Source organism: Mustela putorius, unplaced genomic scaffold, assembly GCF_011764305.1.
Source record: "Mustela putorius furo isolate JIRA1106 unplaced genomic scaffold, ASM1176430v1.1 tig00537227_pilon_pilon_pilon, whole genome shotgun sequence".
Taxonomy (NCBI): domain Eukaryota; kingdom Metazoa; phylum Chordata; class Mammalia; order Carnivora; family Mustelidae; genus Mustela; species Mustela putorius.
Genome location: NW_025422368.1, coordinates 33,315,240 through 33,334,550, shown reverse-complemented (window position 1 = coordinate 33,334,550; position 19,311 = coordinate 33,315,240). Strand labels below are relative to the sequence as shown.

At 41.6% G+C, this 19,311-nt stretch overlaps 1 protein-coding gene across 2 annotated transcripts in view; it reads right to left on the bottom strand.

Moving 5' to 3' along the window:
* The window catches only part of ARHGDIB (Rho GDP dissociation inhibitor beta), a 36,357-nt gene that overhangs the window by 6,147 nt on the left and 10,899 nt on the right, over nucleotides 1-19,311 (bottom strand). The window contains exons 2-5 of one of the 2 annotated variants that reach the window (XM_004755776.3): nucleotides 14,102-14,158; nucleotides 4,693-4,876; nucleotides 3,968-4,051; nucleotides 924-1,000 (exon numbers count right to left, since the gene is read on the bottom strand). In XM_004755776.3, the coding sequence (XP_004755833.1) occupies nucleotides 924-1,000; nucleotides 3,968-4,051; nucleotides 4,693-4,870 (339 nt within the window). In that variant the 5' untranslated portion in view covers nucleotides 4,871-4,876; nucleotides 14,102-14,158. The remainder of the gene's footprint in view (nucleotides 1-923; nucleotides 1,001-3,967; nucleotides 4,052-4,692; nucleotides 4,877-14,101; nucleotides 14,159-19,311) is intronic. The other variant, XM_045073478.1, reaches the window with a different exon arrangement.

Genomic DNA, 19,311 nt, shown 5'->3' with positions numbered 1-19,311 from the left:
AAATTTTCAGAATCAAATTATTTTGAGGCCTATTTATGTGTGATATATAGGGATTGTTCTAGATCCTGAATCAACCCTGCACTAGGGGCAAAGAAGAGCCCAGTGTTCAGACACAGAGGGCAGATGGGGTCTTCCTTGGTGGCCCTGAAGCACCTTGAAGGATATGGCCGAGAAGGGCAACCAAGGCAAATACAGGCAATTAAGGGCAAACAGTACATTTCTGACTTACTTGGTTTCAGCCAAGATTATTTTTCTTTTTGCTTTTGGCTGCTCACTGGGGTATGTGTGTATTCATTATATGTCAATTTATCTCCTGTTTAGTCTTGCCCTTTCCAAAACTATAATTGTAATTCCCCGTTGTTGACCACGGCCCACACTCTCTGGATACATATCCTCACTGAGCATTTAGAACTGAGGCTCTAATGGTTCTCTTTCTTACTATTAATCGATTCATTCCTGTGTTAATTTCACAGGAATGAAATGTTAATATGTTAATATGTTAATTTCACATATTCACAGAATATCACTTACAAAGTTTTGTGTAAAATGTTGGAAAGAAGAGAATATAATCTTCCCCTTTCTCAGGGTACTTGGGCAGTACAAGGAAGAAATGGCAAAAATGGTACAATATAAAGCAGGGTGTGCTTATGGTTGGGAGCTTTCGGAGTTCGTAGAAAGAGGGGTTCTGTTGGCTAAGTGATCCACGAAGAGTTCAGGAGAGGGTCCTGGTAGGGAAAAGGCATGAAGCAGGGGTGGGCCTCAAAAGATAGAGCTCAGAGTTGGGGAGAGGGCAGTCCAGATCCAGAGGAAAAAAAAGAAACAAAAACTGTGACAACATGATAATGCAAGACGTTTGATTTTTTCTTTCTCTGATTATAGGAAGAATGCAGACTTTATAAAAACATATGTGGCAAGATACTTACTTTGAAGTGAATTTTGACTCTGTATTCAACACCCTCCTTTAGCACAAAAGTTTCTTTTTTGAGAGCTTCAAGATCCCCTGTAGAAGTAGATTTAGAAAGAGTTTATTCTCCTCAGAAGGAGAAACACAAGGAGATGATGGGAGTTTAAACTCCAGAGCTGTTTGCTGCGCCTGTCAGAATAACATGGTCCACATGGCCCTTAATTCAAAAAATATTAGAGTTTACACACACACACCCACACACACACACGTGTGCACACACACGCACACATACATACAGACTCACATACACACACATACTTGCAATGCCTGAAATCTTACAGGTATATATGAAAAAAACTGGGATAGCACTTTCTCCCCCAAATTTGATGACAACCCTAAAATATACAAGGTATTATCAGCAACGAGTTATGCGTGACAATGTCTTTCTTTTTTTTTAAAAGTAGTTTCCATGCCCAGCATGGGCTTGAAATCATGACAAATCATGTCTGAGGGATGTGTGCTCAACCAGCCGCCCTGACAATGTCTTTTCAAATAGTCAATAATAAAAACAAGTTTTAATCAGCCACCCTAGAGGAAAATCTAAATTACCTTTCTATTTTCTCTGTTGAAAATGATATGACATACATGGCCAAACAAAAAGATGATTAAAGAATGTGTCCCTACCCCTCAATAAATAAAGAAAAATATTATGGGGGCGCCTGGGTGGCTCAGTCATAAAGCGTCTGCCTTCGGCTCAGGTCATGATCCCTGGGTCTGGGGATCAAGCCCCATGTCAGGCTCTCTGCTCTGCGGGAAGCCTGTTCTCCCTCTCCTGCTCCCCCTGCTTGTGTTCCATCTCTCGCTGTGTCTCTGTCAAATAAATATATAAAAATCTTTAAAAAAAAAAAAAAAAGAAAAATATTATGTAAGAGCACTAGCTATTTGTTCTTGTAGATTTGGTGATGTTTGTGCCATTTCCTAGCTTTAAAAAATTTACCTGTTTTGGCTCCCTTTTTACATTCTAAATATATATTCACTTTTGTACTTTATATTTGCATATGTAATCTCATATTATTTTTCTTAAGGAAAGTCTCTTAAGTGATAAAAGCTTTAGGATTTTCTAGTTCCATCCACCAAGATCTGACTCTAATTCTTGTATTCTGCTTAGAGAGGTAATCACTCTCTGTTCTTCTCCAAGTGTGATCCTGTATCATCTGACATTCTGGGGTGAATGTATATGTGTGTGTGTCTGTGCATGTGTGTGTGTTTTGTATAGCTCTGTGCATGTGCTTCATGCCATATATATGTGTGTGTGAAGTATATCTATATCTATATATCTACACATACACTATGTGCATATAGTATGTATATAATATGCCATATATTTTTATATACAGTATATATTATGTGTATTATATACACATATATTCTGTGTGTGTATATATATACATGCACACACTATGTATATAGTATGTATGTATATTATATGTATATAATATATATTTTATATATGATTATATGTTTATTATATGTATATATAATGCATATTTGTGTACATATACACACTATATACATATAGTATGTATGATATTATACACTTATAATATATACTATATATTTTCTACACAAACTATATGTGTATTGTGTGTGTGTGTGTGTGTGTGTGTGTGTTTATGCTGGGATTCACCTCAGGAACTTCTTGGTGATAGAAAACCAAATTTGGGCATCCTGATGGTAGGAAAGTGAAGGAGACTGAGTTTTCCCTGTAATGTGGTCAGGCCCTTAGATTTCCTGAGCGCTAATTCAGACCTCATCTCACAAATTAACGGTTGTACCTGCTAGCGTTACACAATTTCACACAGGAAGAGGCCTGAGTCCTGGTGAGAGAAAGAGAGAGAGAGAGAGGTATTCTCCTAGAGAGATGCTAGAATGTGGGGGTAGGTGAATTTGTGTCTGCTGTAATGATTTCAGTTGAAGGGGAAGTGTGTCTTCTCAGCCTCTGATTTCCTCCTTCAGACAAATAAAGCCATATAAGGTAAAGAGTGGATGTGCTCTGTGAGAGGGGAATCACCTAGCTGCTGAGCCTACCCTTCTGGAGTCACATTCGCTCTGTCTCATGAGTTCACCTTTTGAATCCAGGAATCATTTTTTTTTTCCCTGAATTGCTGCCTTGGATGCCTCCAACCTCTTGACTCTGCGGCCCTTTTCCTCATTCCTCTCAGATACAGATTTCCCCTATAATTCCCACCTTCTCAGCTCTATCTCCTCAAGAGTCAAGTGTCAGGAAAGGACTTGACCATTGTCACAATAAGGGGAAAGGAAATAATTTTTTTGGGGGGGGGGAGGCGCAGAGAGAGAGAGTACAAACAGGGGGAGTGGAAGGGAGGGAGGAGCAGGCTCCCGGGGAGCAGGGAGCCCCACACAGGGCTCAATCCCAGGACTCCTGGATCATGACCTGAGGAGAAGGCAGACGCTTAACCGACTGAGCCACCCAGGCACCCCAGGAAATAACATCTTAATTTGTACATGTTTAGTGAGGGAAGTCCCTTCTACAAGAATCAGAGCTTTAAGCTAAACTAGTATGTATTTAATAGTGGAATTCCCAGCACTAATTAAAAGATTTTTAGATGGCTTCTTGCCTTCATGGAATTTCTCTAGTTGATATAAGATCAATATTCTTTGATGTTTAAAATGTATAAATATTACATTTCAGAAGTATACAACTTGCTTTGTAATATTTCCATCACAGTCATTTTACATGAATAATAACTCCCCTGTTGCTGCATGGAGATAAAAATCAGAGGTAAATCTGATGATTCAAGTAAATAGACCCACTACTTATGACTGCCCCGTCTTCAGTTAAATAAAGACAGAGAGTGGGCTTTTCATCAAGTGTGGTAAATACTGTGTACCAGGAGAGCAATGATTTGTGAACTGGTCTCAGCATTTTTGTATCTGGGATTCCCCTTACTAGTGCTTCCTTTTGCCAGGAGAGGGGCAGAGACTAAGTTTTCCCCGTGATATCACTAGGCCCCTTGGAACAGAACAGTTGTGCCCACTTACCAGTGAGGTCCATGGTGATGGGTCCTGGGGCGCTCTCACAAACTAGGGTAAGCCGGGTGACCGTGACATTGGGAGCTGTTGGGTCTGCAGGATTCAAAAAAGAATGTAAGCCTAGGGAAGAGACACGTGGGTACAGTGTATGTGGACATTTTAAGCGGGAGAGCGGGAACTTAAGAAGAAAAGTGGTATCTCTGTCTGGAGTGGAAATAGAAAGGGAAGTGGCAGGTTTCCCATGCTGGTCTCGATGGCCTTATAATTTAGAGTGGTGCTAGTTCTGCTTCTGGGACTCAGAGGTCCACCTTGTTATCAGCAGCAAACATTTCCTGGGTGGCTGTGGTCAAGTTCCTCTGCTTAATGGCACTGCCCCTCTCTATCTTAGTCTGTTGTTGTGTCTGTGGAAGAGATGAATGGGTAGGCAAGGGAGGAGTGAGGAAGAGAAAGAGGAAGGAGAGAAAATATGAGAGCGTGGAGAGAATACAATTCTAAGTGGGAGTCTGGGGTTCTTTCTAAATCATCCCCATATGTAATTTTTGCCTATTTCCATGCTGACTTGTGCTGTATCTCCCCAAAATACTTCATCCTATGGTCTGTAACTTTATGCGGCATATAGAGATTGTGCCTCACTTGCTTAGCCCTGGCAACCACTGGGTAGTCTTTCTTCTGCACCTGCTCCTGAGTTGCTGAAATGTATGCCTTCCACCTGCCCCCCATGCCTCTCCACACACCTGCCACCACAGGGCCATCCCCCAGGAGTGTTTTCTTATACTTGATTAGACTTTCATCATCTTTGTCCATCTCCTGTAGTTCTTTCAGGGACTTCTGAGGTGGAGGCTTGTAATTGAGCTTGCTGTCCAGCTCATCAACATCCTCCTCCAGGTGTGTTTCTGCATCCTTTTCAGTCATTGTGATCTATTTCAGAGAGAGAGAGAGAGAGGATGATAGTCCATTAGTCAAAAGTCAGTGGATATGGAAAAGGTTTGTGGGGCTGCTGGTAGCACCATCCTGGCCATAATGGGCTTCTGTAATCGTCAGTGATTTTCCAGGATATTTTTTCCTAGTTTAATCTCTTTATTTTTCATGCAATGAGCATATAATGCTGTTAGTCTTTTCTCTGACCTTCCTGAATTTCTCTGTACTGTGGCCAATTAACTCTTATTCACCGAATAAATGGACCAGAAAGAAATAGCTCATTTGTGAATAATGTACAAATGAAACAACATTAACACAAACAGTCCCAAATAATGAACAGATATCCCCAGTTCAAACAATTATAGGAATAACTACACTCTAAATCCAGCCATTCCTCTAGTGTCCAAGTTCTTAGCATTGTACCATCCCTGTTGTGATGGTCTCAAAACACATGGAACCAAAGAAATGGTTGGCTTCTTCCCATTAACTGAATGCTTCCCTGAACTCCTGAGATACTTCAAAGGTAAGTCATGCAATGCTGTAGACTGCCATGATACCTGCCTGAAGTGTCTGAACGGTTCCCATCCAACAGTGCTAATAAATCCCTGAGGGCAGCAGGCACTAGGTTCTGTGCTTCTCTTGAATCTCCCATATTTGAATAGTTTAGGCATTTTATAAACCCTCATGGTTTATTTGTCTTTATATCTAAAGATCTTCTGTTCCTTTGAAATGACATAAAAATAACAAAAGACTCTTTAAATTCCTTCAGACAAAATGGGAAGGGTTAGCCTGTCTTTATTTTACTTTTATCTATCACTGATCTCCCTTTTCTGGTCCCTTTCCCTTTTGGTATCTCCCTACCCTTGTCAGAAGACTAGTTATTTTATGCTCTAAGTCCTCACCTTGGCATACCCTGGAGTCTGTCTTCTTCTCTCATTATCTACATTTACTTGCTGTGTGTTAAAATATTGAGGGGAGATTCTAATAAAATGATTCACACTTGTTAGTGACTGAATAATGAGTTTAAAAATTACTCATTTTAGGCCATGTATAGTCAGAGATTTTCAGAGCAGAATGAAACCATAGAGGTGAGATATTCTAACCCATTATGGAATTATCAAGAAAACTAAAACTCAGAGGTTAAGAGAAATGCCCAAATTTTCATAGCTGGATGAATTGCAGTGTCTTAATAAAGAGGAAGAAGTCTCTACTGAAAGAATTTCAGGACTGTGGCTTGCAGCAATGGAGCTATTAGGGGAAACATGGGAGGTATTTGGGCAAGGAGATAATTTCCTGATTTCCTGTAGTCCTCCCTCAAGAGTGTCCTCCCTGCCTTTGGTTAAAGACTACATTGTTCCTAAGTGGCACAACTCTAGACAATATCTAACACATCTCATCTTCAGTGACTCTGCAAACCTCTGTCAAGTCCCCCAGGGGGTGAAGCTATCTCTGGCCAAAATCAGCTGTGGTTTTGAGTTTCAAAGTTTCCATCACTGGCATCAGAAAGAAAAATAATTGGAAGTAAAGTCAAACAAAAACAATTTTAACAGAGAAAGAAGGAAAAGACAGAGAGTAAAAAGAAATGCTATCTCTTGGCTCATCAATCCTCTTCTAACAAAATAACAAGCCAAACACCATGAGCTTGATCAAGTCTGCAAATAGCATTGCAATGCCCAGGTCCACTTCCTGTGCAGGAAGGAAGCATGCAGGTTTGTTCCTATGGCAACTCTTGTCTCAGCAGAAAACTCAACACCATTCATAACTGAGCCTCTCAAGAACAGCATAATAAACATCATGACCAGCTCAACTCATATTCCAAACAACACTCAGGGAAAGTGAATGAACTGGTTGGAAAAATAATGAAGAAATAATAAAGAATGCAATGGGTTGTGGGTAGCTTGAGGACAATCAATAAGGGGCAGATGAAGAGCAGCCAGATGAGATTAGTCAGAAGAGAAGGTTCTCCTTTGGTGACACCCAGGAATCTGACCAGATACCCAGAGTGGACATCACACAACATATATGTAGACAGGGATGCCTGAGTGACTCAGTTAAGTGTCTGACTCTTAGTTTTGGCTCAGATTATGATGTCAGGATCCTGGGATCGAGCCTTACGTCTGGCTCCACGTTCAGTGCAGAATCTTCTTGTCTCTCTCCCTCCTGCTCTCTTCCTCCTCCTACTTCTCTTTCAAATAAATAAATAAAATCTTCAAAAAAATATGTGTGAACAGATCATCAGGAAACCTATCTATACATGAGGATGTCTTTACCCTCTTAGGACTCTGGAATATATTGCTTGGTTCTAACAAGTCATCTGCTTGAAGTCTGACCATCAGAAGATAACATCACACCCACCCATTACCTAGTTGACGGTGATTTCCATAACCTGCAGGAAATTGTTATTTTGCACCCTGAAATTTCAATTTTGAAAGGATAGTGAGAGAGAAAGATAGGGATAAAAAGGGGGAGAAAAAGACAAAGACATGATCTAAGACAGGATTCAACAACATCTGTGGGATCATTGGCAAGTCAATTTCTCAGTCATCTAGATCTTGATATGCTTATTAGTAATTCTGAGACTTCTGTCAATTCTAAATTTCCTTGATTCATTAGAAACAGATATACAATAATTGGTTCATACAAGTGAAATGTAAATTTATTTAAAAGACAGGTAAAAGCAGAAGATAACATGAGATTCTATATAAAATTGTTGCAGTAAAGAGAAGGAAATTCAGGACCACATTAAAATAATTTGATTTAAATATTTAGCATATGAAAAAATGATATGAAGCCGAATGACCCCAAACCAGCTCAATCTGGAAAGCAGACTAGAAAAAGATGAAAACATAGTAATACAACAAATAAGGAACTGGAAAAGCAATTCTCAAGGAAAGTTTCTTTAAAGCATAATACTTGGTGAGAACCTGCTCTTTATAAGGCTCAGTGCTTTACCACTTACTGATAATTAAGTTACTCTCCAAAGTGGAGAAGGAGCTGTGGGATGGACAACCACCATGGTTTGACTGATGATTCTTAATCTTTTTGGAAATTACACATCTTTTTAAAGATCTGGTGAAAGTCACAATCATCATAAAAGGAAAAAAAGAATATGTCCATGAGATGCTTTATGCAATCCAGAGGCTCATAGACTTTACTAGAGTCCAAGATTAGAAACATGACCTTGAAACTGTGACTTCTTGGAAACATGAAGCAGAGAGTTGACTGTTACAGTGGAATCTTTTTCCTTTTGGAGGCCTGGCAGCATCAGTGACCCATACTAGCTTCCAGCCAAGGATCATGTCTATCAAACCCCAAATGCTAGATATGAAAAAGCAGGAGATATCAGGTAACATCTGTATTTGAGAGAATATGAACACTCAGCCTGGCAGAGTAGCAAAGGTGCGTAGGGCACAGCTCTTGAGGGAAAGAGTTCTGAGGTCAATCTACCCGATTTTGGATAATTATCTCTTCATTGAACTAGTTCTCACCATGCACAGGTGTTGGTTCTGGCTTGGCTAATAATCAGCTGTCACACCCTGAGCAACTGATTTACCCACTGTAGTGCTTATTCTCCTTCTCTTGAGGTTTGGGGGTTGGAGCAGACCACCTCTAGGTGCTTTCCCTTTCTAAGTTCTCCATCTGTAGATTCGTTCTGCCCTACGGACATGCATCAGCTGAGTTGCACACATTCAATTACCTTATTTCACTTGTGTACAGAAGAGACTTACCCAATTTTTGTTTCATTATCTCAAATTTGTCTGAAGTCCCAAAAGAACAGCATTTTTAATTTCACAGTTCATCTCTGAAGAACCATGGATTCTGCCAATGCCTCAGCTATCATGGCTTACGGAGTTTGATAATGATTTCCCAAACTATGTGTGTGTTATACATGTGAATATATAAATATACATGTAAACTATGTGTATACTGACCACACATATCAGTCTTCTCTCTTTATCCCCTCATTTTACAGTGGCATATGCCTAGAAAAGGGAGAATGGGCATTTTATGGAAATTCTACAACTACCTTCGAGTATCATCCAAAGAACAATGATGATGATAATTATAATAGTTATCATACATAACGCTAAATGCTGTCCTGAGGACTAGCTCATCACTCCTCACTACAGCCTTGGGGGCGGGCATGGTCATCATGCTCTTCTACAGGTTAGGAAGCTGAAGCTCAGATGAGAAGCTTGCGGAAGAAGACCTATTGCATAAGGAGCAGAATTGCCATCTCCGCCATCTTGTCTGGCTTGCAGGTGCTATGCTCTGTTGCTCCAGCTGTCTTAAGTAAGAAGTAAAAATGAAATTATAGAACCCATTAGTCATATTGGGAATCTATCCTGAGGGTGCACAGGTAGTAGGAAATGTGCTTCTTTGCAAGCCTCTGCAGGCTTGGAGGCAGGGAGGCATCACATAGAGACGGTTTCAGGGCCACTCTGTTCCGTGTACTCTTGCACAAGTCCCTGAACCTCTCTGCACTCCAATTTTGTCCTTTGCAAAATGAAATCATTGCCTTAGAAGGACCTCTGAGGCCTCTTCCTAATTCAATGACTCGAATGCTCCTTTATTTAAAGAAGCCTCTGAAATGAGAAAAGAAAAGAGGAAGTGGAGGTGGGGTTGGGGAGAACCCAGTTCATCTGTGCAGAACATTCTAGCTGGCCTTGTCTCACCTTCCTCTGCAGCTCACCCACTGTTCCACAAAGAGCAGAGGTGTTTTGTTTGCTTGGAGGTCATTTTGACATTGGTTATTTGACACAGTAAAAGTGAAATGGAGACTCAAGAATTATGTGTTGAATAAGGTTAGTGTGCACTCCATCAAGACCCAAAGTACATATTGGTTGCGTGTGTGTGTGTGCTTACTACTCATTATCTTTATCTCCTGCTTCACAGATGCCTCCACAGATGAATTTTCACAGTGAACCCCTCACACCCTCCTGTTTGCTAGGCAGGCAGGCAGTGTAAGCACGAGGTGTGCTGAGATAGGAACTTAATCCTCTCAGGCTCAATTAAAATGCCACATTAAATTAGGACAAGTTACTTGTGACATGACTATGCCATAGTACAGAATGGTGGTTTTGCTTGCAAATCCAGTGAAATGTTCAAGATACCGAACTTAAGAATTTGCACCGATCTCAGGATAGAGCACCCTTGTCTGGCTCAGTGATTCAGTTCTAAAGAAGTGGAGGGTAAGAAAAGGTGAAACTCTTGAGTTTAGATAAAACAGATCACCTGGCTACTTCAAAGAAAGGTGATTTTCAAGGCCTACTAGGATCTGGACTTGGAGTCTGGTGGGCCAGAGATTGACAATGTGGTTCTGCTTTGCCTTATTACAGGACCTAACTAAGCAAATGATCTGCCTCGCCGAGCCCCAGATTTTCCACCAGTAATGTGGAAATAATGATCTCTCTTCATGGGGTTGAAGAGTTGGAGGAAACACATGAAAAGTTCTCAGACGATCCTGGCCGATAGTAGATGTTCACTAAACTACCCGTTCTCTTCCTCTGCTCCCTGCCCTGTGGGACGAGTGTCCTTTCGCACAACTTCTGTGAAGTGAGGTAACTGGCTCCCTGGGCACTGAATGCTTTCCCTTGGTGCTGCAGTGTTGACAACGTCCACTCCTTCCATCTTAAAAATAGATTTTGTCTCTTTGAGGAGTACGGAAGACACAAGAAGTTCTGGGAATTGCGAGAACTGTTTATTAACTGAATCAAGCTTAAAATGGGAATATCACTATTATGTTTCTTTAAAAAGCTTCCTCATGAACAACTTAATTTTAGATTCTATTTATTGTTCCCTTTCCTAATTGAAGCCAGAGTTGAGTCCGCGAATGACGAGAAATGACAAAAGACAACAGGCACAGCCAATGGAGAGAATATCCTTTGGCTCTGGAGCAAAATTACGTGGAGACCGATCTCATGTTCCAAAGTTGCTAGATGATCCTTCTAGATGCACAGGTCATGAATATGAGAGAGAAGAGGTGGAGATAACAAAGGGACAGCAAAATATGGAAGTACCAGAAGTAGGGGGATTTCCATCAGAGAAGTGCTGATGCAAGCATTAGTATTCTCTGTCATCCTGTCAATGTCCTCTCCCTGCTGACAAGGATACATCCCACTTTCACTAAACCTGGGGCTGTAGCTCTAGATAGTGGGCTGTGGAGAGCTGGGCCATCCCTGAAGGATGGCCGACATGTCAGAGCCAGTCAAGGATTTGGGTCTGCTTTGCTGCCTGCCTGGTGACTGGGCTTATCTGGGGACTTCAAGTTGCTCCCTCGGGACACCAGAAGCTGTCTTGGTTCTGGAGTCCTCTGTGGTTTCTCAGTGTTCCTTAGCAACATGGAGGGTTGATGCCTCTTGGGCTCATTGGGGCTGCTCTCTACCCTGTTAGCTCTGTGAAGACCATCTGAAAGAGCAAAGCTGAATGAGGAGAACCAACTCGGTGCCTGAGAGGATGGTGTCTTGTTAGATAAAATAGACATTAAAATCAATCCAGAGAATGATACACATGACTAGAAGCAGAATTCTTCAACATTTCCCTGGGTGGGAGCAACGAGACATTCTTTCTTCCTGGCACACTCACAATATACTCTTCTAACCCAGATTTCTATGCAAAAGGAGAGAGAACTCGGTGGCCCCATTCAACCTTGCTGGGTGTCTGCCCTGTGAAGTTAACCATGCTGGGTATTTTCACAAATATTTATTTTAAATAATCCTCGATAAAAACTGCAGCAAGGAAGCCATTATTAAGCAGAAGACTAGACTGCCGTAACTTGAGACAGTCACAGAAGTCTTAAATTCAGCATGAAAAGAGGTAAAGACACGATTTGTAACCGTGGGTGTTGAGAAGAAAGTTCAGGTGAATTTGTACCAGCTCTGGCTGTGGACACCAGGGTGTGACATGGCGCAGAGCGACTGGGGAAGTGCTTACTAAAGGGATAAACGTTGAAGTAGCAGGCTCAACATGAGAGCCACCCCTGGGCATGGCCTCTCATCCAGGGTCCCGGACAGCATAACACTGCCTATGAATAAGGACGCCTAGAATGTGGCATTAGAGAAAATCCGCCCCCCCCCCACCACCCCGGGACATTTCTTAAAATGTCCTTCTAAGGCATTGTAGCTGTTGGTTCTTTTTTTTTTTTTTTTTTTTTCTTTCTTTCTTTTTTTTTTTTTTTTTTTTTTTTTTTGGTGACTTTAGTCAACTAATTGAACACTTCTGAGCCTTACTGTCCTCTCAGGATTCAAACTGGAAAGTTTCTACCACCAGGCCCGACATAGAGAAGGTACTCAGTGGATGTCGGTTCTTTTTCTTTATCTGCTTTGTTTCTAGTCCCTGCTAGCTGAAGTTTGTACTGTATTGTGCTCCCATAAATTGGCCTGGGCTGATCTTCCCATCAGAATGACTTCACTGTGGTGACCTCCCACTGACAACAGAACCTCCATGTTGCTCCCAGCCTACTTCCCTAGGGACCAATTCATGCTCTCCCAAACAAGCAAGGACTAAACCCCCATCCCTGGAATGTGCCCGAATGTGTCCATCAGCTTTGGTTCAGCTGGAGCACGGCGATTCCACACATGCCAGGTCCGAGCATCCTGAATGGAGAAGGAACTCTTCTCTCAGAATTCTCTGCCCATCTCACAAAAGAGTAAGATGATCTTATTACTACGCTGGTGTCACATTTGGATTTGGGAGGGACGTTTCCTTGTACACTTAATAAAACAAAGTGATGGCAAAGATCTGCGATATCTGCCTGGGCACCAAACTCTGGATTTCCCTTGCTTGAAGATTCCTCCAGGGAGGCTCCAGTATGCTAATGCTGATTTTGGTGACTCTTTGTCTCCATGTGAAAGGGTGACTATGGGGCGGATCTCTCTGGGAGAGCAGTCTGTCTTCCCGGACTGTGCATGGAAGAACAGCAAGGGCGTGATCGGACCCAGGCCACAAGTAGCCCTAAGTCTAGAGTGTAATAACAGACTAGCTTCATAGAACATGCTGACTGGGGCCACCTCTGAAGGGAAGAATTTCAGATCATGCCTAAGGCACTTCTAATGGTCGCCAAATTCAGTCCTTGACAATTTGAAGGCGCGCGGTTCAGATATCCTAGTGGGGCTAATTGGATTTTTGTAGAACCTATCTCGTAGAACCTATCTCTTAATAAATTATTTGATGATGCCTTCTCTGCTTTTAGTCCTCTTGGATGTAAAGTTTTTTTTTTTTTTTTTTTTTTTTTTTTTTTTTTTTTTAGCAACAACAGGAATGAACTTTCTGCCCATCTGACCTCAGGAATTTATATATATATATATATATATATATACATATATATATATATATATATTATTATTTATATTTAAGATATTTATTTTTTGCCAGAGAGGGAGAGACAGAGACAGAGTGAGAGAAAAAGCACAAGCAAGGGGAGCAGCAGGCAGAGGGAGAAGCAGGCTCGGGACTCGATCCCAGGACCCGGGGATCATGACCCGAGCCAAAGGCAGATGCTTAACTGACTGAGCCACTCAGATGCCCCTGACTGTAGGAATTTAATAAGTGGTTTTTGTTAGTGGTAGAAATTGATTCCACTGTGACAAATGAGTAAATAACAACGTGTTCTACCATTACCTCTCCTTTGATTGTTAAATCCCATAGTACTTGAAGGAAGGCTTTCATTATGCATTTCTCTTATATCACCAGAAAAATTCTTTAGGGGAAAACAGTTTAATGTTTGACAGCTTTGAGTCTTTATCTTTTTTCCTTTCAATCAGTCTCTTTACATCTACTTAAAAACAGGAAACCGCATATCTCCACCCCAGAGCAACCCTTCATCTACTAGCATGTTCCACACCAGTTTGGGTCCACAGTCTTTTCACTTCTGAACTTGGCTGGATGCCCACCCCTACCTTGTAGGAAACCCCTCCGGGAACTCCTCAGGAGTTACACTCATGGCCCTTTTCCCACACACTCAGGATTTCATCCCCGGGCTGCTGCAGGGCATGCCCTCCCCTCCCCTCCTTCTCTGAGCTCTCTCCCCTGAGTCATTGCTAAGATTCCCTGCTCTGACTTCCCCTTCTTTGCAAACTGCTCTTACCGCCTCCTTAGTACTCTTTTATCCATTTCAAAGATAATCTAAAAAAATAAGCTGGAGAGGGTCGTCGCCTGGTTGAGAGATCGCCTGCATTTGCCTGTGCCCACCTATAACCTCCCCCACCCCGAGGTATTTCAACTTACATTCAGTGGCTCACGGCTCTCTGGGGTGCCTCTGTCTCTCACTCTGACTTCTGAGTTCTGGCAGTTAGAACAGGAAGGAAGTTAGTGAGGAAAAAAAAAAATGTTTTAAACCTACTAGAAGAGGAAACCCTGGGCTGTCTCAAATCCTGTGCCTTTGCACTGCGTATCTCTTGATCAGTCAACTGAACAGTGTTCTTGTCAAGTAATGGCACAGGTGTGAGCACGACCGCCCGTGTGAGTGTGAACGTGGGTATGCGTGAGTGCTCGTGCATGGGCATCGAGGCCATAGCCTCTGAGCATTGAGGATCATTGTGCAGATATGTTGAAACAAATTAAGTCATTGCAGTGCATAAACTTAACTGAGGCAAGTAGCCGAAAACCAGCAGCAGTAAATTCGCATGAGCTTTACTTCGTATCACTGACTTCTGTTCTTATGTGGTCTCTGCCAGCTTTCTTATCGGCCAGATATCTTGAAAGTTTGCTGGCAGCCAATGCAGAGCGTTAAGGAATTATAAATGTTAACTGCATAATCTTGGCCCTCAAACAGGTTTTTTGGAGTTTTGTTGGTTATGATTTCAAAATGTAGCTTTGCACTGCAGCACAATCAAATGTTATTTGGAGTTTTCACTACTTTTTTAATTAAAAAAGAAGTAAAGCACTGTTTTCGATTAAACCTAGGGATGAGGATTACAAAATAGCTTAAGACTTCATTAATTCACAGTCTTGTAACACAGAATTTGTGGTAATTTAACAAGTACGAAAACTGACTTCGTACCCCATTTAGAGAAATGGTTTGTGAAGTCATTTAAATGGGAACAAGTTACAGGGGCCATATTTAAACACTTTAAAGGAACAAGCAGTTCCTAAGTAGTCCAGTCACATTGATTTCATAAACTCCATAGCTGCTGTCAATTAAAAAAAAAAAGCTTATTTATATGAACACTTGCATATTTCATATTTACATTGTTTCGATCTGTGTAGAGCTGACTAATTAAGCAAATACAGTTGGAGAGACTGACATTTATTTTGCTGTCATTTGAACGTGCTGCATCTTGTTCCCTTTATTTCGTAAATTGATGCCACCAAATATATCTTTAGTCATGGGAACTGAAACAGTCGAGAGTATGGTTATTTGGTGGGAGAAAAGAGATGAATCTAGGCAAATAAAAAAAACAGTATATAATTAAATTTAGCAAAAGTCCTGAAAACCCAATACAGACTTCGTTTGTAAATTTCCTAAAATGCTAAGACAGAAGATAGCCCTTGAATGTATCTGGCCATATTTTAAATCAAAGCAAACACTAATTCACGTGGGAGAGAGTAAATTTTGTAACCTGGTGCTCCCAAGAGGGGATGCATTTCTTCTCTCAATAACATTCGCGGAGCACCTTTATTTTTTCAGCTACTGTTCTAGGCACCAGCGAAACAGCAGTAGACTACAAAACTCTCTGCTCTCTTGTGGCAGTTATGTTCTAGGGGGGGACAATGAAAAAATAACATAGGTAAAAATAAATTGTTTAGAACAAAGGGGATTTAAAAATTGGGAATGGTAGATTCATAGTCCACATTCCACTCCCCTTTTCCCATGCTATTAGGGAAGATGTCACTAGTCAAACAAGGCTTTTTTTTTTTTTTTTCTCTTCTCCTGTCCAGCCCAACATGTCTCCACAATTTTTCTCAATGCACTGCACTGGGCACGGACCCTGGAAGGAAAATGTCTGTAACATCGCTAGGTATGTGTGCAGTATGTGTGTATTTATTGGGGGAGGAGAGAGCATTCATAACTTCTGGAAAAGGAGTCCATGACCTCGAAAGGATTAAGAATTGCTCGTTGAAAGTCTCTTCTTGATGATACAGCCATGGGCTTTCCATAAGTTGGAGGACAACTACCATGTTTTCCTAAAGTACTTCCTGACATCACAGTCAGGGGAGGGATGCCCCGAAATTCCCATTTCTCATTTTTCCTCCATCACTATTCACTGTGCACCTGTATTTATCAGCAGAGGGAACAGACGAAGAGACTCTTTGAAGAGACCCATGAGGGGAGACACTCTGCTTCCAGCCCATGCTGACAAAGATGTGTTATGTACCCAGACTCCCTCATATTTAAGCTTCTTCGGATGCAGGACAATGCCTGTCATGGTTGCAAGGAAGCTCTTACTCCAAGGACCTTTTAGTCCTGTGCTGCCAAATGAAAGCCACAGTACTTGGAAACCTACATGAGAGTTTCCAGAACAATCATCAAAACTTTGAAATATTTTCCAGTTTATCTTTGTTGTTACAAGCATATGACTGAAAGGTAAATTCTGGACAACTCTTCCATGGGGCGGTGCCTTTGCCGTGAACCTCAAAAAGTGACAAAAGACTGAGGCCGACTGTTAACACTTCCCCTTTTTGCACAGACATATTTCTTTGAGGCTCCAAGTTGAGACAACAAACTCTCAGAGAAGACTTTCCACCCTGAAAGCTGTGCATTCTGAAATGTATCCACCGGGCACCAAAAGCGGGCTGGGGGTGGGGAGGGGGGAGCTACAGTTAGACAGATGTCCTGGCTCTGTGTCTTCCCATCAGTGTATCCCTGGGCCATGGTTTTTTTTTTTTTTTTTCTTGGAGCCTCAGTTTGCCCATCTGTAAAAGAGGCACATCAACCTTCAGCATCGCTGGAAGGGTTGGAAATGATGTATGAGTAAGTGTCCAGCAGGGTGCTCAGTACTCAATAAATGATCGAGGTTAAGAAAAGCATCACGAGGGCGCCTGGGTGACTCAGTGGGTTAAGCCGCTGCCTTCGGCTCAGGTCAGGATCTCAGGGTCCTGGGATCGAGTCCCGCATCGGGCTCTCTGCTCAGCAGGGAGCCTGCTTCCCTCTCTCACTCTCTCTCTCTGCCTGCCTTTCCATCTACTTGTGATTTCTCTCTGTCAAATAAATAAATAAAATCTTTAAAAAAAAAAAAAGAAAAAAGAAAAGCATCACCATCATCAATTCCACAGGATATTCTGATGCTTATTACTGCAGACCACATATGAAATTGACTAAGAGCGAGTTATTTTCATCTATGTGCTCCCAATCAGCCTACACACATCTCAAATACATATATACCTTATATATTACCTTCTTTTTCTTTTTTAAGATTTTATTTATTTTACAGGGAGAGAGCAAGCACAGGCAGGGAGAGCGGCTGGCATAGTGAGAGGAAGAAGTAGGCTCCTTGCAGAGCAGGGAGCCTGATGCGGGGCTCCATCCCAGGACCCTGGGATCATGCCCTGAGCCAAAAAGAGACGCTTAGCGAAATGAGCCACCCAGGCACCTACCTTCTTCTTCTTTCCAGCATTGATCCAGGACAAGGGTGTTATAGTTTTTCTGAGCTAGAGCATGCACTATTTGTACAATATAATTTAGGACTTTAGTAAGCACTATTTTGTGTTACATGATTATTTTCTGAATAGTAGAGTTATTATTTCTCCATCCAAATATAAAATGTTTGAGGAAAGGGCTGTGTCTTAATTGTCTTATATTCCTTGGAGCAGCTAGCATGATACTTTGCTGAATAGTGCAAGAAATTGAGGAAAGTTCTCGAGTAGTTATGTATCTGTCTAAATAAGATAGAAATGACCACATTCTGCACCCCCATTCCATCTCTTTCCTCTGGTTAGTATGTTGCCTTGGGGAAGAACGAATGGTATTCCATGAGTATAATCATGTATCCATAGGGGTCACTGAGACCAATTTTTCTGTGTCATATATAAGAAAGGAATCTATATCATATATATATGATAAATGTAATTCAATATGTCATATATATGTGTATATATATAAATGTATAAATGTAAATATATACACTATATATGACATATTGAACTACACTCTGATGGGGTTCGTGGCCTTGGCATAAAGGTTCATTTCCAAATTCAACAAGCTCTTAAGAATTCCCACACAGCTATATTCCAGGACCTGCGCACAAGTTCAGAGATAAACCCACTTCCAAGGCACAGTCCTAGAATGTTGCTACCAATGTAATGAGGAGGACAGAAATAAACAAATTAAATTTTTTGTGTGTGCTTAGGAAAAGAAATGTACAGGAGGTATCAAGAGAAGTTAGTAAGGACATCAAGAAAGGCTTCTTGGAGGAAGCGATTCCAACGCTAAGTCTACAAAGGAGAGCTACTTGACATGGGAAGGGTTGGAGGTGGAGGAGAAGGCATTTGAGGAGAGGGAAACCATGAGCGAGGGCATAGTGCCCTACAATGGTGTGGTGTGCGCAGGGAATTACAAAGGAGCAGCTCGAGGTTGCTGGACTTCAAAGTGAACATTAGATAAGGATAATAAATGTGCCTGAGCAGGACAGGCACAGGGTCCTCATCACAGCAGACCTCTCATGCTATGCAAATAAGGAACTTGATCTTGATCCTGTCAGCGATGGAGAGCCATTGAAAGTAAAGGAGACACATGCAGAGTTTTGTGTTTTGCTCTATAGTTTACTCTGGTAGCTGTGTTGATGGGTTTGATGGCAACAAAACCAGTTTGGAGACTGTTCAGGCCTGAACTAGAGCAGCATTCATAGTAGGGATAGACAGAGGGGGTCAGCTCTAAGAAATACTCAGGTGGAGTCGGCATGACTTGGTGATTGGAGGGATGTGAAGAATGAGGAGGGGGCGGAGGGAGGACTTAACCGATTTCTGCAAGAATGACAGGATCCGTGGTGGTATGCCCGACTGATTTGGAAAATACGAAAGAAAAGACAGATGTCTCCGGGGAGGTTATGACTCGAGTTTGGACATGTTGAGTTTGAAAACAATCATTCCATTTCTAGGAGGTGATTTTTTTTTAAATTTTTATTTTTTATAAACATATATTTTTATCCTCAGGGATACAGGTCTGTGAATCGCCAGGTTTACACACTTCACAGCACTCACCAAAGCACATACCCTCCCCAATGTCCATAATCCCACCCCCTTCTCCCAAACCCCCTTCCCCCAGCAACCCTCAGTTTGTTTTGTGAGATTAAGAGTCACTTATGGTTTGTCTCCCTTCTAGGAGGTGATTTTTGACAGAAAGATATATAATCCTGAATTTCAACTCTAAACTACTGAATCATCAGGTTATGGTTAGTAGTTTCAACCAGGTTTCCCAAAGTGTGGTCTGTGGCTCCGCAGATGGAATTCACACAGGAATTTGTTAGAAATGCAAATTATCAGGACAGCGCCAGACCCAC